This window comes from Thamnophis elegans, chromosome 3 (assembly GCF_009769535.1).
Source record: "Thamnophis elegans isolate rThaEle1 chromosome 3, rThaEle1.pri, whole genome shotgun sequence".
Taxonomy (NCBI): domain Eukaryota; kingdom Metazoa; phylum Chordata; class Lepidosauria; order Squamata; family Colubridae; genus Thamnophis; species Thamnophis elegans.
The window spans coordinates 49455888-49482565 of record NC_045543.1 but is presented as its reverse complement, the minus strand read 5'-3'; the positions used below and the strand labels follow the sequence as shown (position 1 = coordinate 49482565).

Sequence of the window (26678 nt, the reverse complement as noted above, 5' to 3'; positions counted from 1 at the left end):
ATGTAAAGACCAAAATAAAATTCTGAATCACCCTCCTAACCCAAAGCCTGGGAGAACAATCAGGTCTTTAACCTTTTACAAATATCTGTTCATCTAATCGAATTGAATCAAATCAAATCTAATCATCTATTGAATGAGAGTAAAATAGATTGGGGGGGCTATCTTTCCACAGCTAGGGGCTAGTACAGAGAAACTACATTTCCTGTCATTGCTCAATTTGACCTTCAGAAAGTAGCAATAGCAATAACACGTAGATTTATAAACTGCTTTACAGTGCTTTTCAGCCCTCTCTAAGACGTTTACAGGGTTAGCATATTTTCCCCAACCATCTGGGTCCTCATTTTACCGACTTTGGAAAGATGGAAGACTGAGTCAACCTTGAGTCGGTCAGGCTTGAACTCTTGGCAATGGGCAGAGTCAGCCTGCAATACTACATTCCAACCATTGCACCACCACAACTCTAATTGTAGAGAACAATCAATTGCTTCTCCCTGTGCAATTTTAACAGTTTAATAGTACCTTCAGTCAGGAAATTTGGTTCTACAGACGGCCTAGAACCATGTCATAAAAAGTTTTATAGGTCAACACCAGCACTTTAACCTTCATCCAAAAGCTTCTGGCAACCGTAGAGCTTACATTACCCTTTAGAGATATCATGTTCCTAGCGATAACTGCTGGTGAGCACCTCGTTTGCTGTATTCTGTACCCCTTGAAGCCTCAGATGGCTTTTAAAAAGGCAGCTCCATGTGAAGAGTACTGCAGTAATCAAGATAGATAGCAATGAAAGCATGAGCTATTATCTCGAGATCTTCTCATTCAAGAAAAAGCACAGGTAACACACCAGGTGAAGCTGGGCAACGTACTACTTCAGTAGTACACTTTGTAGAATATCTTCCCAGAAAGACTTGCCTGATAGTGTGATTACCAAAATTTAGGCATCAAGCATAACACCTCTAGAGTGGCTCAGATTTTTCAGATCGGCAGGTATTTTGAAAAATATTATATAATGAAATAAGAATTGCTTTCTTTGTTACTTATTAGGATTTGGGTTTTTTTAATGTTCTTTTAGAACCTTTATTGCTTTTGACTAGTTGGATAGCTTCACTGGAAATTTAAATTTATGCTGAAAGTGCATATATAAATTATGTAAATAACTTCACTTTCTACTCAAATGGAAATCTCAAGAAATACAGTACATTCTGCTGAATACAGTAAGTCAGAAAAGTAGGTGTAAGATTGCACCGCAGTCGTGCCACATGCTGTGCAGAAGAACATAGTTATCTTCAAATAAATAGGGCTGGTACTGTACCACTTCAAAAGCAAAGATTAAAAAATATATTAAAAATTGTATATGTACACGCCCATTTGGTTCATCATAGTAGATATCCCTTGTCGCAGGGGGAAATAAGATCAATATCTTTTTTTCTCTTACTGTAGCTAATTTTTATTTGGTTTATATGCACATCTTTTCCCTTCCCCGAATAAAAGAACTTAAAAGCAAAAGATTTTTGATGAGAATGCTTGACATCAGCAATCAATATTATCAAACTTAGATTCAGCTGTAAATCCTTTTTATCTGTATCTATATGAACTAGATGTGAAAAATTATAGCTGACGCCACTGCAGTATCTCCATTCCCCACTGCTTTTCCAGAAGAAAACAGCCAAGGGAATAGAATAGCTAACTGGGCCCCATTACTTGAAAGACTCTGGCAAATTGATATAGTTTTCAATATCCCCAGATTCCTTCTATTGAGTCCCCCTCCTTTGCCATCAGCAAGTTACTCGTGATGCTAAGGTGGCGACCTGAGAGAACATTTCAAAGAAGAGAATCAGTAAGCAGGAATATTCCCCTGCCAACCAATTTTCTTCTACATGAATTTCCTCAAATCATTTGTCTGGAAGAGTCTTTCCTGGACAGATTCTTTTTTTAAAAAAAAAGAAATCAATAGGCAGATTTTTCCTGTTTACTGCCAATTCTTCTCCCCAAGCCACTGGTTTATTTATTTTTATTAAATAAGATTGTATAGCCGCCCAACTTACTCCATGACTCTTGTGACTTATTATCTCATCCAAAAGACGGTTGAGATCAGGCATGCAACAACCTATCTGTTAAGGCACCTCTTACCTGGCTGGCTCACAGCAACACTGACCTGTTAACTCTCAGCATTCAGAAATGGTAGATTTTAGCATATGGCTCTATGTACTGTACAAGCCATCTTTATAAGCTTTTGACCTGTTAGTCTTTTGGAAGGTGGTGAAACCTGGCTCCTTCATACAGATTTTACAGGAGCAGGAGCCCAGCAAATGTAAGAGCATGGGGAGTCTATGTGGTATTGCGGTACTGCACTTGGGGTACGCGATATTGTCATGGGGTTGGGTAAGTTTTATTCATTCTGCTTTTATTTAATATTGAGGATTATCTTGGTTAAGATAGGCGACTGTATGAATAAAAATAAATAAATAAAATGATGGCATAAAAAGTTTACCTGTCCACTTCAGAACTCAAATAACACAACAAATGAATGGCCCACAGCAGAGGCCCTGAGTATGTTGCAAGTGCAGTAAGAAAAATGGCAGGAATTTCTACGTAGTCAGTTAGTCCAACAAAACCAGCTGAAACATCCACAGAAGCAATGCCATTTGAATTACCCTGGAAAAGAAAAGGGGGGACAGTGAACAAAAAATAAATAAATAAATATACTGTAGAGTTCAACAGCCCAGTAAGATAAAAACATCGACACTCATTTATGAGAAGCGAAAAGGAGAGGAAAACGTGTGGAAACTCAATCAGGCCCTAATTCAAATAAAACCTTCAACCACTGGGACTCTATTTTTAAATTTTATATACAGAGGTGGTATTCAGCTGGTTTGGAGTGGTTCACCTGAACCAGTAGTGGAAATCGCAGGTGGTTTCGCCCATCTGTCCCAGCTTTATGCCGTCCTATTTAGGCACATTTTCAAGCCATAGGGCATGCACGGATGGCAGAACGCATATGTGGATGACATTTGTGAACTGATAGGGAAAATAAAACTACCCCTGTTTATATAGTTACTTTCTTTAACCCTCAGACCTCCAGAGACATCTGTGACAAAGATTGATTGGGTGGGGGGTAGGAATTAATGAAGCACAGTGGGCTTAATGAAGCAAAGTGAACCAACACCAGCAGATGACATGACTCAAATCAACACAGACTGTGGAAACTTCACACTGGACTTCAAGCATCTTGCAGTGTGTGCTTCTCCATTCTTCCTCCATACTCTGGGTCCTTGGTTTTCAAATGAGATCCAAAAGTTGCTCTCATCAGAAAAGAGGACTTTGGACCACTGAGCAACAGGACTTTGGACCACTGTGCTTTATTAAGTCCAGGGTTAACGCAGCCATCTACCAGGAGATTTTGGAGCACTTCATGCTTCCTTCCGCAGACGAGCTTTAGGAGGATGCTGACTTCATTTTCCAGCAGGACTTGGCACCTGCCCACACTGCCAAAAGCACCAAAACCTGGTTCAATGACTGTGGGGTTACTGTGCTTGATTGGCCAGCAAATTCGCCTGAACTGAACCCCATATTGAATCTATGGAGCATTGCCAAGAGAAAGATGAGAGACATGAATCTGAACAACGCAGAAGAGCTGAAGGCTGCTATTGAAGCATCCTGGTCTTCCATAACACCTCAGCAGTGCCACAGGCCATGCCGCATTGAGACAGTAATTGCTGCAAAAGGGGCCCAAACCAAGTACTGAGTACTTATGCATGTTATACTTTTCAGAGGTCCGATATTGTTCTATGTACAATCCTTGTTTTATTGATTGCATGTAATATTCTAATATTCTGAGGTAATGGATTTGGGGTTTTCATGAGCTGTACACCATAATCATCACAATTATAACAAATCACAGCTTGAACTATCTTGCTTTGCATGTAATGAGTCCTATCTCATATATTAGTTTCACCTTTTAAGTTGCATTACTGAAATAAATGAACTTTTGCACGATATTCTAATTTTTTGAGTTTCACCTGCATATACAATGAAAGGCAAAATCCAATAGAACTGTTAAAAAAGCAAATGAAGAATACAAGAATCAGACAATTAATACAATGAATAATAAAGGACGACTAAACAGGAAAAAGTCAACAAATAAACAAAATGGGCCATGTATGTATGTATGTATGTATGTATGTATGTATGTATGTATGTATGTATATTAATCCATAGCAAAAAGAAAGCATTCAACTCTTCTGGATGAGCTAAAAAAGGACCCAGCAAGAGACTTATTAATTCAAATTCAATGCAGATGGTAGCACAGCAACATATAAAATACGCAGCACTTGTCTTAACTGCTTCATTGGGGGGGTGCTGGGAACCTTCAGACTGAATATTATTAAATATTCTCTCAGGAATCAAGGATGGCAGACAACTAAGTGTAGCCAGTAAGGAAGTTATTTTATACGAGACAAAGAGGAAGTCATTAAGTAGCTAGATGTTAAAACTGAACCACAGAAGCCATCATTATAATAATAAGCTTATTTTTATTCCTCTGGTCAAAGATTCAGCCCCTTATCTCTAAGGTGGGTCTCTCAAATCCCAGGATCACCAAGAACTGGGATTAGACACTACAACAATATAAGGCCACGATTATGCCTTTCTTTTGATGAAACAATTTTATCCTCTAGGATTAGGTGGGCCAATGTTCCTTCTCAAAAATTAATTCCAGTCAGTACTTTCATTTGCAAGACCTCATATGATCCCCTAAGGGGAAAATAAATGTAGGTTCCAAAAGTGGAAGTGAATTTGATGCATTCTGGGGAATGCAAAGCATAATTGTTAAGATTTGGATTCAATTAACTAAAGAGTCTTTGTATTACTGTTGATGTAAGTACTGGACTTTAATCCACAGGGTAAAAGACTCACCCCGCATAATTTTACTGCAGCCAGAACAAAATTGTTGCCACCAAGATATGCATTAGAGCAGAGGTGTCAAAACTCAAGGCCCTCTGGCCGAATTCCATGCGGGACCACCCTGGAAACAGCAAAGGAGCTGCCCATGGTGTCTGTGCCAGCGAAAACAGGCTCCCAATCTCTGTTTTCAGCTGGGACAGCCTCCTGCAGCCCTCTGCTAGTGAAAATGGAGCTGGAGAGGGCCACAGCTACCAGCCATTTTTTCTGGTAGAGGGTTGCAGGGTCAACACTTCAAAGTGTTGCCCCTAGTCTCAAAAAAGTTCCCCAACCCAGAGTTATAGATTCAATAAACAACAGTTCGGAGCGTATTAGCAGAATTTGGTTCCAAACTATCTTGATGTCATATCTATCTCAACCTTCAACAATTATTCTCTTCATTTCTATTTGCCGTATAGGTAAAGACACAAAGGAGAATCTTAAGGATGATTGTGGAGCTGTTCATGTTTAGTACTACATGATGGCAAAGGAAATTATGAAAATAACTCCTCAATTGTTAGCTCACTCTCTGTGGAAAACAAGCCATCAACAAACACAGAGAACAATATTAGATATCAATTTTTTAATTATTTTAAGGGAAGCAATTCTGTTTAGTATTAAATAAAAGCCAATATATATTTCATACATTTCATTTCATTTAAAGACTGGAAATGTTTAAATTGGAAGAAGGGAGTTTTAGTTCTCCATTTGATTTCACAGAAAGGCTTGAGGGTGAATTATATATTGTTCAGATATTACATTTTAAATATTAAAGCTATACCATGCCAATTCCATTTCCAGGAACATATCAGCCTTCAACCCTATAAACTGAGGAACACAAACAAATCTTGTCTTCAGAAAAGATAAACTATCAGGAGGACAGGAGTAACTGCACAGAACCAGCTATCACAGAAAATCGATCTCCTATACCACCACTTGTATCTTCTATCAGAGTGGGCCTAAATGGATGGTTTCTTTAATGCATTATATATTTTTGAACATGCATTAGGGAGGAGGGAGAAGGCAGAACATTAATTTTTAATGAAGAAACAGTTCTTTATCAGTTGAAACAGAAAAATACAGTACATGACATTTTGGTAAAACAGCATTCTATTTTTCTTCCTGTTACTTTGAGAACTATATTCACAAATCACCCCCAAGGGTCCGGCCTCTATGCTACCTGAATTGTATACACACATAGAGAAACACACATAGAGAGACTCACAGCTTGACAGTAAGGTAGTACAAAACCTCCTTGAGGCTTTAAGAGTTATGCACCCTTTCTTTTCAAGATACCAGCCTAAGATAACAGTCACATTTTGTCTTCATGGAGAAATAAAGTACAAACCACAACACCTACAGCACAAACAGGGCAGCTGTGTGTGTTCAGAAAAGCCTTGACAGCAAATGCTTTTCACACATCAGTTACTAGCTACAACTTAGGAAGGACTTGATAATATACATACAGTACATATCCGTACACATATTCTCCCTTCATGGTGAAAATGTTATGCAAAGCATAAAAAGAAACTAAGAAATAGCAAGGCAAAGATACAAGATAAGAAAAAATATCTAGCCCAAAGGTGCTTTTCCAAAAGACAACTGGACTTTTTTTTCCACTTTGAAAATGTTTTGCTTCTCATCCCAAAAAACTTCTTCAGTCACTGAAGAAGCTTCTTGGATGACAAGAGAAATATTTTCAAAGAAAAAAAAAAACCAAGCACATCCAATTGCCTTTTGGAAAAACCCCTTTGGGACAAACATGACCTGGATGATTGAGAATCTCCACAGGCATATCTACTGCTACTTCACACCAAGACCATTTATTTGTATTTATTTATTTAGAAAATTTACATTGCCGCCTATTCGCAAATGGTGACTCATTTGCATATTGTTCCACAGCTTTTTCTTCTTCCACCATATTCAAACCCCATTTCCGCATCACCCTGTGTTAAGCTTACATCTCTTTTTCTCAGGAAATTATCACCTCGATGCTATCACAATTTTCCAGCCTTTCTCTTATTTTTGATTCTTGTGTTTCTTTTACATATTTATTTTGAAACTCAACTCTCATATGACCAACCCACATGAATTTATTTCATGCTGGTTGCTTTCCTTGTTATTCAGCTCACATTCTTTGAACACTCATTCATCCTTAATCCTATCCATCCATTTTTTCCCCATTTGGTGCAAGCATTCTGCTAATAAACACAAATATAACTGACTATCCTAGTTTTTTTGCCATTTTTGTATATTATTTAAAATCCTTCACTTTACTTCGGTGTAAAGCATAACTATGTTCATGGCTGAAATATGAAATTTCAAATCCTTCTCTTACATTATACTGTGGTGATAAATACACAAGTACCAAATCTCCAAGATATGTTCTCCCCTCAAAAGATTATGGACTGCTTTTCTTTGTAAGAAAACTTTCACAAGCTGAACTGATCCTGAGTGAAACAGGCTCACTCATGCATTTAAGGTCCAGTAAACCAAATTCACTGACCATGTCTCAAAGACAGTGTGGCAAACATGCTGATCTAGTAGGAAGGGATAAATATATCATAAGGTCACATGTATAGGTTTATCTAAATATTATTATATCATGCTGTAATTTCCATTATGTCTGCCTCCTTTTTTTATCTTGCCTTTGCAATCTAACATATACAAGCCCAAGTTCATTGCTCATGGCTGCTCAGTCAAAGCTTTGCTGGGAGTCCAATATGCCCTGTATAGCATGGAGATAAAATTATGTTGTATCTTCGAAATGATTTCGTTGCTTTGGGTGACCCAGGTTTTGGTCGCAGTAGTTGGGTGCATTACTTGGAGCAGAGGCCTGAGAGGAGAGATGGTCCAATTACTCACAATCTGCCCCTCCTGCTTTTCACCACCCTTTTGCTTTTCTGATTCTGAATCCATTTGAAGGTACACTTGGAGGAAATTGAATTTAGTCAGGGAAATTTTTATTTTGGGAGAATCCTGCAAAGTAAAGTGTCCAGCGATTAAAAGCACCACACGAGACTCTGAGGGTGCACTGCTTGAGAGCCCACTGAAGGTAGAAATGGATCCCAGAAAATCTCTGCTGGAGATGAGGTTGAGAAGTATGGGTTGAATTGGACAGGTGATTATGCAGAAGGGTGAGTGACTTACAGTTCCAAGTCTGATCTTGTTACCTGATTCTGAAGCAGGGTGAATATTAGGCAGGTCAGGGAAGGATTTCTTTAGGTCAGTATCTGTAACCAATATGTTTACGTTTTATAAATATTTGCTTTTGTAAATTAGTGTGTGTATTTGTTGAAGGAAACAGGTGACATGTTGGTTGTGCCATCTTAACAAAGACACAGCTGTAAAGATGATTTAGGATGCAAGTAAAGCTTTCATGATATTTTATACAACATAATAGTGAACTAGCGAATTTAAAAGAAGAGGCAATACAAAATGCCAGCTATTTTGGATGAAATAAAAAGAAAAAGTAAAGAAGCTTCCAGAGAACGTAAGTATTGCCCAATGAAGTAAGCTTCTACAGTGACAATTGTCTATGATAACAGTAAGCAAAATGGAGATAAAAATGAATTATGCAAAACAAAAATAAATGAGTCTGCAAACAAACCAGGCAAATGGCTGGCATATAAATTACAAAAAGGAAAAGGAAATGATATTAAAATTACAATAAGAAAATAATGTAACAACACATAATGTGAACATGCAAAAAATGTTTTATCAATATTACTCTAATTTATACAAAGGACATGAAATTTCCCTGGACAGTAGGGATGAATATTTAAAGAAACAAAATTTATCAAAGACTGCAGAGAAATAAAATCAGACCATGAAGTCTGTGAAGTTAAGTGTGGGGGGGGGGGGGGGAGAGAGAGAACTAAAACAAGAAAGATGCCTGGACCAGAAGATTTACAGCTTTACACAGATTTACAGATTTACACAGTTGAGGGTTAATTCTGGAAGTGTGTTGGACATTTTGGAATATTTGTAGCAACACAATGAAAAACAAGCTACATTGATTTCCTTAGATGCAGAGGCCTTTGACAATTTGAACTCTTTTAAACATAATATTTTTGCATAGTATATTATTACATGGGTAAGATCAAAAGGAGCTGACAAACTCCAGCATTGGGCCCTATACAACAAGAGACAGTTCAGTGCTAACGAAACTAAAATCCTCCATTTAGGTAGGAAAAACTAGATACATTGGTAGAAGATAGGTAGTAGCTGGCTCAACAGTAGTTCCAAAGAGAGCAATTTAGATGTCCTGGTGACCACCACTTAAATTTGAGTCAGCAGTGAGCCGCAAGTGCCAAAAAAGCCAACGCTGTCCTAGACTGCATTAAGAGAGGAAAAGCATCAAAATCAGTAGTATTGCTCTGACATGCACTAGAGAGGCCATATTTGGAATACTATATTCAGTTCTGGTCACCACAAAACAAAAAAGATGCTGAAGCCCTAGAATGCATAGAAGGGCAACAAAGTTGTTAAGGTATCTGGACGCTAAATCCCACAAAGAACGGCTAAATGAGCTAGATATATTTAACTCAACAAACAGAGAAGATTGAGGGGAGATAGAATACAAACTTCCAATACTTGAAGGGTGGCTGCCTTAGGGAAGAGGAGTTGATTTATTCTCCATAAAATCTGAGGGTAGGACAAAGTCTTCAAAGGGAAATCCAACCTGGAAATCAGGAGAAATTTTCTTGCAGTAAGAACTATTAAGCAATGAACCGCCTGACTCCCAGAGTTGTAGGTGCTCCACTGCTGGAGGATTTCAAGAATAGATGAACAGTCATACAATTTGAGATGGTATGAGGACTCCTGTATTGGTCAGGGGGATGGATTAGAAGACTTCCAAGGTACCTTCTAGCTCTAAGGTTCTATGATCATTTTACAACTCACAGAAAGCACTAATTAACAAAACTCTGTCAGATACAAAAAGGAACAAGACAAGGATATCTTTTGTCTCTGCTCCTGTTGGAATTAATACAAGACAGGTAAAGTTTACAAGAGAAATTTGTAAGGTAAGAGCATCTGTTGAAGGTGATTTTGAAAAGATATTGATAGAAAATTAAAAGTATTTTGTATGGTGGAAGATTTTAAAATTAATAATGAAAAGAAAAAGATGTTAACAAAAGCAATGAAATCAAGGGGACAGATAGAACTGATGAAGAAAACTGATTTTAAGATTGAGGTGAAAAAATAAAATATTTGCTTATCACGATGACAAATATGAATTTTGTATTATTTTCAAACAATTATGCTAAGATGTGAAATGAAATTAAAAAGGACATGCTAAGTTGGGAAAAACTACAATTGTCACTGGATCTCTGAGATAAAAATGAATGTTTTGCCTACAATGATGCTTTTGTTTCATACAATACCTGTTTTGACAACTGGTATACCATTTAAACAAAAAAGATGTATCTAAATTTGTATGGCAAGAGAAAAAGGATGAGTCAAATATGTTACAAGGTGCAAAAGAAAGAGGAGAACTGGGTCTATCTGATTTGAAATTGTATTTTGCAGCTCCTTTGCTTTGGATGAAAAAATGGGAGCTGCTAAGAAATAAAAGACTTTTAGAGTTTGAAAATCATGATCTGAGATTTGGATGGCATGAATTCTTGTAGTACAATAGAGTCAAGGTTAATGTAGATTTCAAAAATCATTGTATTGGACATCGAGGATATAGAAAGACACAATCCAGGCAGTGCCCGAAAACATCATTTTGGTTCTCAGCCCAAGAAGCATTTTATAGACAAGAAATAACAAAAATTCACAGATACAACAACGCGGAAACATGTGGTATGTGGTTGAAAGGATAGAAATGTATATTTTGTTACAATCTTAGAGAGAATTTTATACTGTTGTTGACCAGAAAAATCATCTAGAACATGTGAAAGCACATCAAATTGATGTTGGAAATGTGAACAAGAATGGTCATGTTATCATGCTTGGTTGATGTGAGAAAAAGTTATAAAGGTTTGGGCACAAATATATACAGTGATTCAGGGGTTTTGAAGCATCAATCACTATTCAATTGAAAGCAAAACTTCTCCTAGGATAAACAGTTAGAAAGTAGCCATGGAACACTGTTTTTATATATGATAACTGCAATGAGATTATTGTATGCTGACAATGGAAAGATTTGGCAATAAAGGAATGATTGGCGAAGATGACAAAACTTGCTGAAATGGCTAAACTGTCTTGTTTGATTACAGAAAAGACATTGATGCCTGGAAACTCCTTATGGGCTTTTTGTGTAAAAAAAGAAGAAAATGAATTTGTGATTTACGCTCCTGAACCGGGAGGCCCTCACAACAGTCACTCGAGCCCTTGTGATCTCTAGGCTGGAATACTGCAATGTGCTCTACATGGGGCTGCCCTTGAAGAGCATCCGGCGACTTCAGCTAGTCCAGAATGCGGCCGCGCGAGTGATCGTGGGCGCACCGCGGTTCGCCCACATAACACCGATCCTCCGTGAGCTGCGCTGGCTACCTGTTGATCTCCGGGTGCACTTCAAGGTCCTACTTACCATCCATAAAGCGCTCCATGGTAGTGGATCTGGCTATTTGAGAGACCGCCTTCTGCCAATTACCTCCCTGCGTCCCATCAGATCGCACAGGGTAGGCCTCCTCCGAATTCCATCCGCCAGTCAGTGCCGACTGGCGACTACGCGGAGGAGAGCCTTCTCAGTTGCAGCTCCGACGCTATGGAACAATCTCCCCGTGGAGATCCGCACCCTCACCACCGTCCAGGCCTTCCGCACGGCCCTCAAGATCTGGCTATCCCGTCAGGCCTGGGGATAGGACTTTACTCTCTCCTCGCCCGAATGCTGAGTGAATATTGTGCTTTTATTGTTAATTATTTTTTACTCACATTTTCTTTTATGTCTTGTCTTGCACTCCCCTCCCTCATTATTGTAAGCCGCCCTGAGTCCCCTCAGGGAAAAGGGCGGCCTATAAGTGTTCAATAAAACTCATTAAAAAAACCTCATAAATAGAATAGACTATAGAGAGTCATGATGTAATCCTACAGACAGAGATTAAAAAATAATATTGTACTTAAATCGGCCATAAAGAAGATGGGAAACCACTTCTTTATATATTCCTTTTTATATGTTTCTTCTTTCTTTACCTACCTCTTAGTTTTCTTTTGCAGTTTTAGCTTTCTTTTATCTCTCCTTTTTTCCTTCTCCCTTCTTGCTCTATTTAGGTTGTATTAGTTCTTCTTGTTGTTACAACTTCATTTTTTTAAAAAAAAAAAATCTCAAATAGAAAATACTACATCAACATTCCAAACACAATTGGGGGAGATTAGGTTGCAGAAGACCTGTAATCAACCTCAGTGGGTTTGTATGCACCCAAATTATTTATGTTAAGAAAACCCAATATGGATGCCTTGCTGGAGAACCTTTGTCATAGCTAGATTATCACAAAGTGGAACCCTTCATATCAATATTCTGATCACAAACAAGAATACTTTTTGCCAAAATTCCCCTGCACGTAGAGGCAATAAGCCTGATGGAGAGCTTCATGCTAAGCACTGAAATTTTATGAGGCTAGAACTTGATATCAAAGAATTAGAGATTGCAGCATGTTAATAGTAATAAAATACGGGAAGTATTAGACAGAACTAAAGGCTCAGAAGAGACTAGCCCCGTGATGGTGAACCTATGGCACGTGTGCCACAGTTGACATGCATGTCACCCCAGCTCAGTTCCATCCCTCATGCATGTGTGCCTCCTGCCGTCCAGCTGGTTGTTAGGTCTCTGCCACACATATGCGGGGGGTGGAGGGCATGCAGATGTGCACAGATTCACAGGGATGGGGCACACGAGGGAGTAAAATGTGCATGCCCTGTGAGGGGTCATGCACACATGCGCAGGGGCAGGTCATGCTTGCATGCACAGGATGTGGGGTGTGCAGGTGTGTGCATGTGTATTGTATTATGGGTGCATGCTTGAGCACGCACTTTCACGCACGCACATGCATACTTTTGGCACTCGGCAACGAAAATGTTAGCCATCATTGGAGTAGCCACTAACTAGACTACTCCCCAACATTTTTCTCCTCCTCTTTGCCAACCATGTTTCTTTCCCTTAACCTACATTAGGTTGATTTTAACACTCTAGATTTTTATCTCTGCAGTGGAGAATATAGAAAGGGAAGAATATAAACAATGCTTTTTAATTAGCTAGATGTGTTCATCTTCACCTCTAAAGAGATTTTTATTTGCCACCAAAACACATCTGGTTCATTAACTAGGTCCCCCAAGGAAAGATGTAGAGAAGTCAGTAATAGATTCGGTTATTAAATACCATATGACAATATAAATCTTTATAGATTAATGTATCAAATAAAAGGTGTTGATAACTGCAGGCAGAGACACAAAATATAAGTGGTTCAAAGTTGTTTGGATCCTTTTATTTCTAGACAAAAGCTGCTAAGGGTAACTGAGCATGACAATATTATGAAAACAAGACACCCTCCCCCCAATTTAAAACTGTTCTACAAGACTGACAGCATGAAAATTTTCCTAAAACTGTCAGATTATCCTGAAATATTATTGCAATCCAATGATAAATGAAGAGAACTTTGTTTTAAATACAAACAGCTGATATAAAATTTAAAGACATTAATTCATTTGATGGGGAGGTAGACAGTATAAAATTGTGCTTTAGTCTCAAATTTTTAACTAGTGAAACTAGCAAATTTTCATCTAGAAACAATTTAGTTATATATTCCAAAGATATCATCACATTTCGACATTTTCTACTGCAGAAAGGGATTTTCTTTATTTTAGGATTTCCTAATGCAAACATTTCTTAAATTCTTACAGATGGGGGGAAAATGGTAAAATTTAGTCAATCTAAGTAGCAAGCCCTTTTTTAAAGCTTCAATAAAAACAGTTCTTGCCTAAAATCCCAGGGCTGATGTAGTACTTCTCTGATCATCCAATGATTTGTATCTACAGCCTGCCTTCAGTCTTCATTTAGATATAAATTTAACCAATTCAGGAAATTACATATATAAACATAGACTATGTGGAAAGGTGCTATGAGAAATAATAATATCAACTTAAAGACAAAAGCTTTTTTAAATAGCATAAAAGCAGTAGCTAATGGATTGTCTTTCCAGCCTCTTTTAGTTAGAGCAGCACTTTCTCTAAAGACCAGATTTTTCCATGCCCTAATTATTTCTCAGAGTACTACAACATAATCCATGTGTTATTAGCCTTGAAAGACGTTACACCCTGAAGCAAAATATAGCACTCAAAATGGTTTTTCTGATGTAAAACAATAAATAACCTCTTTGTGCACCACCAAGTCTTTGGTGATTTACAATAGAAAGAGAGCCTTAAAATTATAAATTCAAGTTAAAAGCGAGAATATTAACAATGAATTAAAGGAATTAACTATAAGAGAGTGTCTAAAAAGATGCATTTTCAAGACTTTTTTTTAAAGCAAAGAGAACAATTATGCCTCTCAATTCAGCAAGGGATGCACTCAAAAATGTTAGACCAGCTAATGTAAAAACTGTTCTAAGTTGTTATGAGTCATATCTGTGGCAATAACAGGTGAACTTCCTTACCAGTGAAGGATAGAAGGAATTAGAGACCATTTTCAAAATCCAAGGCATCTACACCTTTACAGGCAATTAACAATATTCTGTATCTGAGATGAAAGAAACTGGCACCAGGGTAAAAGCCTTTTTTTTTCTTGATTTCTCCCCCCATCGCCCCCCTTTAGAAACTGGCCTGCCTGCCAAGTTCTGTATAATTGACATTTCTGGACTAGATACAAAAACAGCCCTCCGAAACACATTTCAGTCATTAACTCGGAGATTATCCATGTAGGTGATGCAGTTTTAAAATAATTTTCTTTCAAGAATTGTTGGTTTCTCTAGTGAACCTGATTAGAAAGAATGCTCTGTCTGTTTCCTTACTTTAGGAAACAAAAGAGAGGTCTGCATTTCATATTCTACACCCCTTCAGAAGGACTATGATCTCATCTCAAATAGGTAAATCTGTTACTTCTCTGAATGATTACCTTCAAATTAATTTATTTATTAAATTTATAAGCTGCCCATCTCACTGTCTGAGGTGATTCTGGTTGGCTTACAATACCGGAAAAAATAAACATATTAAAACTATAAATATAAAAATGGATTGAAATCGTAAAAGAGTAAATACATATATTACAGAATACAGAAATGAATATTTTTGCCTTGTGTATGTTCAGCTTTTATTTATAATTCCTTCCATACCTTACAGAACATGAAATCAGTCTTAGACCAACTACTCTGGCTTTAATTGTTTCCTGGGCACAATTTAAAGTGCTACATATTTTAAGCATGGCCTTCCCCAATAAAAATTTATCTAAAACGTTTTATCTTCCTCAAAAGTTTTATTTTATTTAGAATGTTTGGAGTACAAGACAATTATGAAACTCCATTAAAGTAAAAGTAAAGGTTCCCCTCGCACATACATGCTAGTCGTTCCCAACTCTAGGGGGCGGTGGTTATCTCCATTTCAAAGCCAAAGAGCCAGCGCTGTCTGAAGAAGTCTCCGTGGTCATGTGGCCAGCATGGCTAAATGCCGAAGGTACACGGAACACTGTTACCTTCTCACCAAAGTGGTCTCTATTTTTCTACTTGCATTTTTACATGCTTTCAAACTGCTAGGTTGGCAGAAGCTGGGTCAAGTAATGGGAACTCATTCTGTTATGCAGCACTGGGGATTCAAACTGCTGAGCTGCCGACCTTTCTGATCAACAAGCTCAGCATCTTAGCCACTGAGCCACTGCGCCCCATTAACTAATCGGCAACTCCATTACAGATTAGTTAAAGAAAGAAAACAGTATCTGAAACTTCATGGTTTATATGCTTTTGTCTGAGAGAATAGACAGGATATAAAAATGATTGAAATAAACTACAACTCTTAGAGGCAATAAAACGTCTTGCTAAGGGTATTGAAATGTGAAGAGAATGACTATTGTATAAGTTGGATCTACTACCTTTCGTTCAACTCTTTTCTCCAAAATAAGTACTTTGGTAATATTAGCTGTTGGCAAAGATCTAAGGTCTTAAAATCATTATCTGAACTGATATTAGAAACTAGCTCCTTAATTTGCTTATGCATAACTGTGTGTTCTTTCTAAAGATATGCAATTCCTGGCTTACCTGGAAAAAGAAAAATGCTTGTCCAAACCAATAATGCATGATAGTAACTTGAGCTGCATCAAACTCCAGTGGCTTCCAAATGTAGTTTCTCATCATGGTTTGAATGAATAAGCACAAGACCAAAACTGGTAAGTTATGAGGTCTGAGCAAGAGAGCTGATAGCAAAACCAGCCCACCATAGATTTCCCATAAACCTTTAAACTTGATCTTAGTATCCATTGAAAAAAATAGAGATTTGAATAAATCTTTTGTGCCTGTGAAGATGATGCCAAGAACAAAGATGTAAACAAAACGTGCTTCGATTGTGCCCCTAAAAAGAGACAATAAAAAGACATAGTTAGATCAACTTCTGATGAGTTCAAACATTTGTTTCTGGACATGATTTGCTAAAAATGCAGAGAGGTTAGCTCAAAACAAGTAGTGGCGCTTGTGCCATTAGTGATAGTAAAACTGATCATGATTGCATTATGCATCCCAACAAATAGAATTATACAATTATTCAAATGAAACAGAGTGATCCAAGTAGGAAAGTATCTTAAACCAGCGCTCTGAAAAGAATGAGAGTAACTCCACGCATATTTATCTGAAATGAATGCAGTTAAAACTTATTGTGCTATACTGTAAACTTGGCCAAATACACAGCACTGTCAAATAAATATGTATGAAATTAGTTTCATAAAGCTGATCGATATTTGAAAGCTCTGCTAAATTTCTCTCAGGAAGATTAGGGAGGGAAAAATAAATTTGTTAATTAAAAAGGTTTACAAAGTAAACTATGAATCATTCTTAAGCATGCCACAGCAACATCAGCCTTTGCAACATTAATGTTCTATCACATACATATATTAAAGTAATATACAGTATGTATATTCAAAATCCCAATCCAGAAAATAAAACATTATCTATATAGTTTAGCATGTGAATGTGCTTAGGTGGGGAACAGGTGAGGATTTGAACTGGGGATTTTCTGTCCCAAGCTCAAATTCAGACTCTTAGGTACTTTAATATTCCCTGAAACAAAGTTTTCTCCCACAGCAAAGCAATGAATAGACATGAAACTGTTGCCATCATAGCTACAGAGTTGTTGTTCCCACTGCAACACAATTTAACATAATTTAATGGTCCACTTGAATGCACATTTACTGGAGAACAATTTCTACTGAACTCCACAGAACATATTTCCAAAAAATACTTCAGTCAGCTGCAAGGCATCAAGAGCATGAATGCTTATAATCAGAAGTCTGAACTAATCCTCTCTGTTACACACAATTTGGGGTTCTTAGAATCCATAAAAATCCCATAATCCATAACAATCATACAGTTTTAATAATAATTAATCCTACCACTTTCAAGATTTAAATAAATCTTCTTAACAACTGTATTTTGCAGTCCAAGAGTTTCTATCATTCTTCAGAGGGGCTAGACTAAATGATACAATGAAGATCATAAGTGGTTGCATAAAATCTACGACTACTTGCTGGCTCCCCGTCTTGAGCCACATTGCACCATCAGCTTTACAACAACATTATGAGAAACCCACTTCTTCCTCTCCACATTTATCTTCCTCATCTATCAATTGGCAGGCTTAAATCCAGGAAGCCCTCTCTGGCACTCGCTCAACAGCTGTCTAACAACGTTGACATCAACATACAGTGGAAAGCCAAATGGGCTGATGAACGCCCAAGTACAGGCAGTTACATAGATGACCCTACACAAGAGGTGCCAGGTTTTGATCTTCCTTGCCAGCATTGGTCAACTCTGAAGAGATCCATACCTAACATGGTGTCTGCCAGGACTCATTGTTTAAGTGGGGTCTTGTCTCTACCCATCAGGGTGACTGTGGTGCTCCTTGAAAAAAATATCCATCACATTGTGTCCGAATGTCCATCAAGAGCTTACACTGTCTGATTTTTTTCAACATAAACCACCCTCTCCTTGAATGGCTGGGTGGACTGGACATTAACATTTGAACCACTGTAAGTCCATGTATTTGCATATGCTAAATAAATAAATAAATAAATAAATAAATAAATAAATAAATAAATAAATAAATTCTTCAGCGGTAAACCCCCGGTATGTGAAATAGGGTAACATCATCACCCAAGTATCTTTAACTACAAGTAACTGATTGAAGCCATTCGGGATGCAAACATATAGGTAAGTAAAAAATATTTTACATCTGAGATGCTCTATTTATTCATGTGTGCTACTATCTTCCCAATAACAAGCAAAAAGATTACAAAAGATCTTCATTTCCCTCATTCAATCTGGACACCCCTTCTACAAGAGTATGGCCTTATAAGGCAATCAAAAATTGCAGTACATTCCTTCAAATGCCTCAAGAGGGGTCAAAAGAACTAAAAATAAAAGCAGAATGTGGTAGACTAATTCTCCCTATTCACTGGCCTTTGAGCAGAATGGGGACTTTGCATGCAACAAAGATATATCAAAGATTTGAGTTGGAGACATCAATCTTTAATGAACGAACAACATAATATGCACAATTGACTGTTCCCAAAATCTTGATAAGAAATATTAGGAACTCCAAAACAAAACAAAAAAACCCAAACCTACTAAGTTCTTAAATAGCAATTTTAAATGTTCTGGAAAATCCTAAGAGCAACTAGACTTTCTTCTCTGCTGTATCTTCCCTTCCATGATAAGAGAAGCAAGACAGAAATTGAGATTTATATTTTTTACAATTTAAAGTCTTTTATTTGTATGTCAAATATGGGTCATCTATTTTTCTTCGGCTAAATGCATATACTCCATTATTCCCTCAATTTATGTGAACATTCCTCCTGTGATAATTAACTTCCTACCTATCCATCACCTAAGCATCAATGATGTGATGGACATGTGTGAAACTGCCACCCAGAGTCATGAAAAGTGTAAAATGTGCAACAATATAAATCCTTTAATAAATTAATAAATCAAAATAAACAGCTATTTTTACATCCAAATGTTTCTCTGTTGTCAGTTTACACTGATATTCTTACTCGCTGTGCTGTTTTTCATCATTATGTTTTTCCCCCACTTAAATCAGTGGTTTCATACTCTCCTGTATCGACGTTTTAATGGACGCCACTATTCAGGAATAGTGTAATGGTAGATTTTCTGCATTGAAGTTAATTCAGTGAAGAATTAAAAGAAACAATCGCTGCAAGAAAAATAGTCTTGGCCAAATCCATCCAACATCAATCATCACTTAAAAGCAGATCTCCGATTCGCTATTTTTTTTCCTTTTCATGCGCAACCCTCATAAAATAATTAACTGCCCTAAATCTCATCAGCTTCAAACTGACACTCTGCCTAGAGATCACCATAATTGCTTATGGCATAAGCTCTTATTGGATTAGAGTCGCCTTCATTAAATGCAAGAAATAGATTCTAGTAAATCTTAATGACTTAATCTCAGATGCTGGTAAAACTTTAAATCATCATCATCACCATTATCCTCATCATAATAAAGTTTGCAGACGACACAACAGTGCTGGGTTTCATAACTGGAGGGGACGAATCAGCATACAGGGAAGAAGTCCACAGGATATCCGTATGGTGCTCAAGAAACAACTTACATCTAAATACTAGTAAGACAAAGGAAATGGTGCTAGATTTCCGGAAGCACAGAGAGGAACCTGTCCCACTGTATATCGAGGGGGGCTGTGTGGAGAGGGTCTCCTCTTTTAAATTCTTGGGAGTGCTTATTAGTCAAGATCTCACCTGGAAAAACAACACGTCTCTGGTGAATGGAAAGGACCAACAGAGACTTCATTTCCTTAGAGTCCTGTGAAAAAATCAGGTGGAACAACGGCTGATGACCTCTTTCTATCGGTTCACCATAGAAAGTGTTCTCACATATTGTATTACAGTATGGTATGCTGGTTTAACAGCTGCGGACAGGAAGGCACTATAGAGAGTGATCAATTTGGCACAAGAAACCATTGGTTGCCCTCTGACACCACTGGATGACATCGCCAGATCTCGCTGCTTTAGCAGAGTAAGGAAGATACTCAGAGATGATTCACACCCTGGTCAGTGTCTCTTTGCATTTCTACCATCAGGCAGAAGACATCAAAGTATAGCCAGCCAAACGAACAAGTTTAAAGATAGTTTCTATCCTTGGGCTGTGAGACTTTTAAATACAACCACAATCACTCCATGCACACGCTAGTTTTTTTTTCTTTTTCTTTCTTTTTTCATTTCTGTTATAATTTTGCACCAGTGAGGTTAAAACCAATTCAGTTGTATTTAAGTACAATGACAATAAAGATTATACTATACTATACTATCATCTTCATCATATCATCATCAATTTCCTTTCCTTATCTACATCTTTACCTTAATCCAGCTCATTTAAAACAGCACGATTGGAATTTCATTTCAGAATTCTGAGCTGGGGGAGGATGGAAAAGAAAGCTCAATGCAACTACAGCTGCAGCCCACATTATATGATTGTTACACAAGGGGAATGGGGATATTTATTGACAGTTGGAGTCTATGTCCATATGTGTCCCAAGTATAAATTTACTCATTAAGTACATTGCTATAGAATCTTGCAGTGAAGCCATATGTTACAAGAAAATGTTATAACCTGAAAGTTAAACAGATTTGTTACAGGCCAATAGTGGCCTATACAAGAGTTGACACCATGAGTTTTCTAATCTTGGCTTCTCTTCAAACACCAACCTTGTTGCCAAAGATAATTAATAATCCTCTGAAAGGAACACAGTGACCCAACAATATGGTTTTTTTTAATATCCTGACTGGTGATGATTTTCTAAGATCATCAGGAAATGTCTTAAATATCTCAACAGTTTGAAATGTATGTATATGTATTTTTAAAAAGAAAACTTTAAAACTACCCCTTAATCGAAGAACACCAATTTAAATGACACACAACATTCAAAAACTAGAAGTGGTTTTTTTTTTTGAGATTTTTATATGTTGCATGGCAATATATGGAACAAGAGCTCTGATCCTACTTGAACTGTACTATAGAAATCTATGCACCTTATTTTTCAGAGTATAAGTCACACCTTTTCCCCGCAAAACAGAGGGTGAAAATCTGGATGTGTCTTATACAGCGAATACAGCATTTTTGGGGCTCCCGAAATCCTGCCTCCTTCGCAAAAATGGACATGCAGAGGGTTTGGGAGGCCTGCAAAGTGCTCTTGGGGGTTGGAGATGGCAAAAAGGAGCAAAAAATAAGCTATTTTTTGCTCGTTTCCCCCCCCCCAGCCCCCAGGAGCATTCTACAAGCCTCCCAAAGCATATGCATGCCCTGGTTTTTTTGCAAAAAAAGAGGCTGTTTTTACAAAAAACGGCCTGTTTTTGCCCCCCACCCCAGCTCCTTTGCAGGCCTCTCAAACTCTCTGTATGCCCTGTTTTTCACAAAAAACGAGGCATGCAGAGGGTTTGGGAGGCCTGCAGAGTGCAAAGACTTTTTTTTTAATTTACCTCTTCAAAGTCTTGGTGCATCTTATACTCCGGTGCGTCTTATAGTCCGAAAAATAAGATATATAATATACAACTGTCAGAATGGATAAACACCAGGAGGCCCTCAACAGTGACAGTAATTTTCCACCCTATCTTGGTAAGTGCTGCTTTATCCACTTACAATGCAGCAGGTCCACTGATGAACAGGCATCATTAAAAATTATGAACAAGTCAGAAAGCCAGTGCACATCTCACATTCTTTCTGTACAACCTCCCATTTGGGCCACAGGCACTGGAGCAAAACTATGCCAGCTTTGCATATCAAGCAAGGATTAGAAAGAAAAAAGATTTGCTATTTGAATTTCATTACAGTGCTTTACAAAGCACAGGCTGAGAAAAGTATTATTCAGCTGCCGTCATAAATCAAGCAACCATAAATTACAATTTCAGGATAAATATCTACTCTATTTCCATTCTAAAAAGGTGCTAGGAATCTAACCCAGTGCTTTGCTCAAGAACACTTCCAGCCTGAAATCACAAATAGTTGCATAGTTTACTGATCAAAGCAACCGCTTTGATGAACTTTAAGAAGGCATATTATTGTGTTAGCCAGAAACGTTAAACTACGTGCATCTATGAACTACTAATCAGGCAATGGAAATATTAGGCTAGCAGTTATAAGGACAAAAGAGTCACATTAAGAGATGCTTTTATAAATATCAACAGATATTTAACTCCTGCCAAAAAAAATTTCTCACAGAACTGTTAGTTGTAAACTCATGAAAACTTTAGGAAAATGTTTTCCCAAACTTTTTTCCCAGGTATAATTACCATTGCCCTCTAACATTTACTTAGTTGCCTGTAACAAACAACAAATAATCTGTGGGTATTTACGCATGTTTAAAGGCAAAATACTGTTTCTCAACCTTTTTTCACCTGGGTCCCTTTCTGACCTTGTTTTTCTCCTGTGGGACCTCTGTCCAGGTCCCATTACTGGATATGAACATGGGATAGCAATTGTGTTTTTGGGCATCCACGGGACAATATTTGCAATATAATAGAACTGGTGCTGTAGAACCTAAGGGCAAATGATAGAGGAATGTTGCTGACTTGATAAGTTCTCAAAAATATTTGGCCACTGGTGGGAACAGCATGCTTGACTTAATCCATAAGGTCTATCACAATTTTAGCTGCTTATATGCAGCATTCCCAGTTGGTTTTGATCTATGATTGAATGAGGGAAGAATGATAACAGATTATTTTGTATTGTTAATTTATTTATTTGTTATAATACTTGCAATTCTGTAGTGTTGTTTGGATTGGAGGGATTATAATAGAAAAATGAAGTGAAGAGAGTATTAAAGTAGAAGTGGAGAGTTTGTGTCTTACAGCTGAACTGGAATGATCTCGCTAAGGTAAATTATGTTCTTGTCATATCAGGCACAAACAACCAGACCCAGAGGTGAATAGGTTTTTTTCTCCTCAGGGGAATTTAAGATGCCGCACTTACAGTATAAAACCTATCCCTTACAATGTCCCACACACACAGACATTTTCCTTGGGAATAGAATCTTCAAAAATTCTGCCATGACCACTCTGGGGATGTTTGATCTCTATCCAGATTCTCTGCAGCCCACAGGAATGACGCAACAAAAAATGTATTGGTGGCCAAGGAAGAAAAGGCTTCATATTTGGTTTTGTGAGCCACCCAGAGGCAGTGCCTAAATCCATTAAAGGGATAAATAATTGCAGCAGCATAAGAAATCTCTCTGGCTTGCCTAAAACAAACTGCTAAAATGAGGGGGGGAAACCTGAGTTACCCAGGAACAGAAGGACTCTTCTATTGTAATACGCAAAACAAATTCCTAAGACCAAAACTCTTTAATTTTAAGCATGTGTCTTTTGTATCAACACCTCACCGGCCAATTCCAGAGTTCTTGTCAAAACAGGGTAAACCCCTCAAATCTAAAATCTGCCCATAACTCTTAGAAAACACGTGCACAAACCCACATAGTACTTATTTGTGATATTTTTTTAGACCTCAAGGTGTTAAGTACATTTACATAGCTGCTAATGAACTTACTTTGAAATATCTTTTCTGTCTTGTTGCCATGGAAATTCCACATTTCCTATCGCTGCCCGGTAACTGTACACTCCCAAGAGTCCAAGTGCCATTGCTATTTTCGAAACCAAAGAGCATCTTCGATGAACAAGTATTAAGATCATAACTAGAGACACCGATGCCAGAAGAGAAAGTTCAGTTTTATGTTCCGAGCTGTAAAACCAACAACAAATTCAATTAGATTTTTTTTAAAAATAAGATTCACTTACAAGTTCTTTTCTCTCTCTCTTTCTTAACAAGCTTCACTTCATCAGAAAACCAATAACCTTTTCCCACATCAGTTTTTGCAAACTCTTTATGTAGCATTTATTCTACTCCAAAATATCAGACATTTTACAATCTTATACAAGGCATAAAATAATTTTCTATGTTATCACTTTAGAGCCTTCCTATCCTTCATAGAGACCTTTGACTGAATGGTGCAATGGTTTCATTTCCTTTACTTTTTACAGAAGGAGAACTTTCAAGCTTTTCATTTTCAGTGAGCATTTTCCATATTGCTTTTGACTGTCAGGAGCTTATAAGAGTCTATAATCAGAATATTTCCTTTCAAAAGAATTGAAGGCTTCCCTTCAGGGAAGAGGCTTCCCAAGAGCATGCAAGCAAATTGTCCCGGCAAAAACTCGTTTTATTAACTTACATTGAATTCTGCTCATTCACAGCCAGCAAAGTCTTTCAAAGGAAGATTTACAGTCACAGACCTTATCTAGCTCGGAGAGCTGACAGATTGATATCTGCAGAATTTGGCAAGGAGTCTTGGAGAGTCACAAACCAATTACTGAACTAATTGTCTGCTGCAAACTCCACTCCCTTTTTGCCCCTCTTTTATTTCTTCTGGGAGGGGCCATTCATCATCTGGCCTTACTCCCAAGTCGACTCCTGTTTGTTAGCTGTTCCCTTCATCTGGCAATTCTGGGCATGCGAACATTGGGAACAGGCTCCAGCTGTTCATCTGCCTCACTGATGTCTCTGAAGGCAGCTAATAACTGGCATATGGCTCTGCCCCTCTCTGCCTCTGACACAGAGCCCTCATCAGAGCCTTCCTCAGAGTCCAGGACTGGACCATGTTCCTCCCCAACCTCTTCACTGTCCAAATCTGCTGCCAGCTCTGCTGGCCACTGGTGGGCCACAACAAAATTGTTTTGATTTGTCTTTTCCCACCATTCTCGATCTCACTGAGGAATTCCTGGCAAAGGGAAAATACCACTGCATTCTAAGACGGTAACTATGTGGATCTGGAAGAGCACTATAGAAATAATTTCCCTAAAAACCTTAGATGAAAATTTAGTGTAAAATGGGGGAATATCCTTCTATCTTTAAAACTGGATTTTTTACTGATCCCTGATATATACTGGGACCAGAAAAAGGGAGTCCAGTAGTACTTTCCTTGGCAGACCTTGTCAGAAAATTTAATAAGTAATTTAATGGAATCATTCTCCTGAAACCGTTATATCAATCTTCTCTTCTACGTGGCAATCAGCTCATGCAACTTCCTGCCTCTCAGAAAAACATTTTCTTAACAAGCCTAAAACTGATACGTTAACACAATCCTGTATTTTTCAAGATTCCATATCTAACACAACTGGGCTTAAGCTTAACACTGCTCTCCGCTTTCAGAAAAATCTCACATTTAACTTTTTTTGGGGAGGGGGGGGAGGAGGTTGTCTGTTTTTTAAAAAAATGCCTTTCAAGGAATTATAATTGCCAAAATGTGTGATCAATATCTGACAAAATCTGGGAAGACAGTTTCAGCTCCCGGCTCCTTTCAATAAGCATCAGCAATGCAAACAAAGCAAAACAATGCAAAAGGATTATTTAAAAGGCAGTTTATAAAAAGCAACATAATTTTGCTTTTTGCGTCATAGCAGTTGGGTTGCCTTGGTGCTTGGTTCTCATTTTATTTTTAGCACAGAGCACACATAGCTTTGAGTCATGGGGGTTCTAGCAATACCTCTCCCTCTCTCTCTCTCTCCCTACACATACACACACACACACACACACACACACACACTACAAGAGCCGCAGGAAACATAGACTTATCTAACCCATTGGTGGGTTTCCACATATGGCTAGCAGCATACTCAAGTTAGTAAATCACATTTGCTCTAAAAAGCACACTGTGCCACCAGAACAACATGCAGCTGAAACATTCTGGTTAAGGAGATGGAATGTTATGTCACACTCCAATATCCCTGAAGCTTCCCTCTGTGGTGAAAAGACACATAATCAAGTAGAAAAAGAAGCTTTAGCAAGAGATGCAAAGATTAATTAGTTCATGTTATCGTATGAAGAAATGAAAATGTTTTAACTGATCCTGACCAAACACCAATTCAACTAGTTCTCCTCCACAGAGATTATTTTAGCACCTGCTGGTAAAGATAGAAATAGTAGGAAAAAAAGAGGGAGAGATCAGAATAACCTCATACATTGAGTAAGAAAGCAACTACTTCCTGGGTTAAGCTTCCGTTCCTCTTGCAAAAGAAAAAAATGCTTGCAGTTCAGCCTTAAAACAAGTGAAACAGTATACTAGCCAATCCCTTTGGTGCTGGGGTGATGGGTTTGGGTGATGGGTATTTTAGTCTGACCCATATCTAGAAGGCATTCAGTTGGGGAAAGCTGAATTCAATTTAAGTCATTGCTCAGCTGGATGGTTATCATCCTCCACTGGTGTTTTTTTTTTTACTCTCTTCTCTTCAGATGCTGACTAACCCAAAATACAGTGCAGGAGAGCAGAAGGAAGGAGAAAAAAACCAGATGCAATATCCATATGTGCAAATCTTGTTCAAGATTTTTGGGCTAAAGCAGAATATGCCAAATAAATAAATAAATCTTATTTTTTATTTAAGAAACAAGGGAAGAAATATACCAAAGAACAGTATAATTAATACACGTTGCAAATACTTTTTTAAAATACACCTTTTAACCAGAGAATTAAGAACTCTGCTATCCAGATCTTGTAGTTAAAATTACTAAAACTAAACTCTTGCTTTCTCTTC

At 37.7% G+C, this 26678-nt stretch overlaps 1 protein-coding gene across 1 annotated transcript in view; it reads right to left on the bottom strand.

The window, feature by feature from the left end:
* PIGG (phosphatidylinositol glycan anchor biosynthesis class G) overlaps positions 1-26678 on the bottom strand; it is a 62163-nt gene that overhangs the window by 7020 nt on the left and 28465 nt on the right. Inside the window, exons 10-12 of the mRNA XM_032214193.1 lie at positions 23644-23835; positions 16122-16431; positions 2489-2652 (exon numbers count right to left, since the gene is read on the bottom strand). Coding sequence (XP_032070084.1) covers positions 2489-2652; positions 16122-16431; positions 23644-23835 — 666 coding nt within the window. The remainder of the gene's footprint in view (positions 1-2488; positions 2653-16121; positions 16432-23643; positions 23836-26678) is intronic.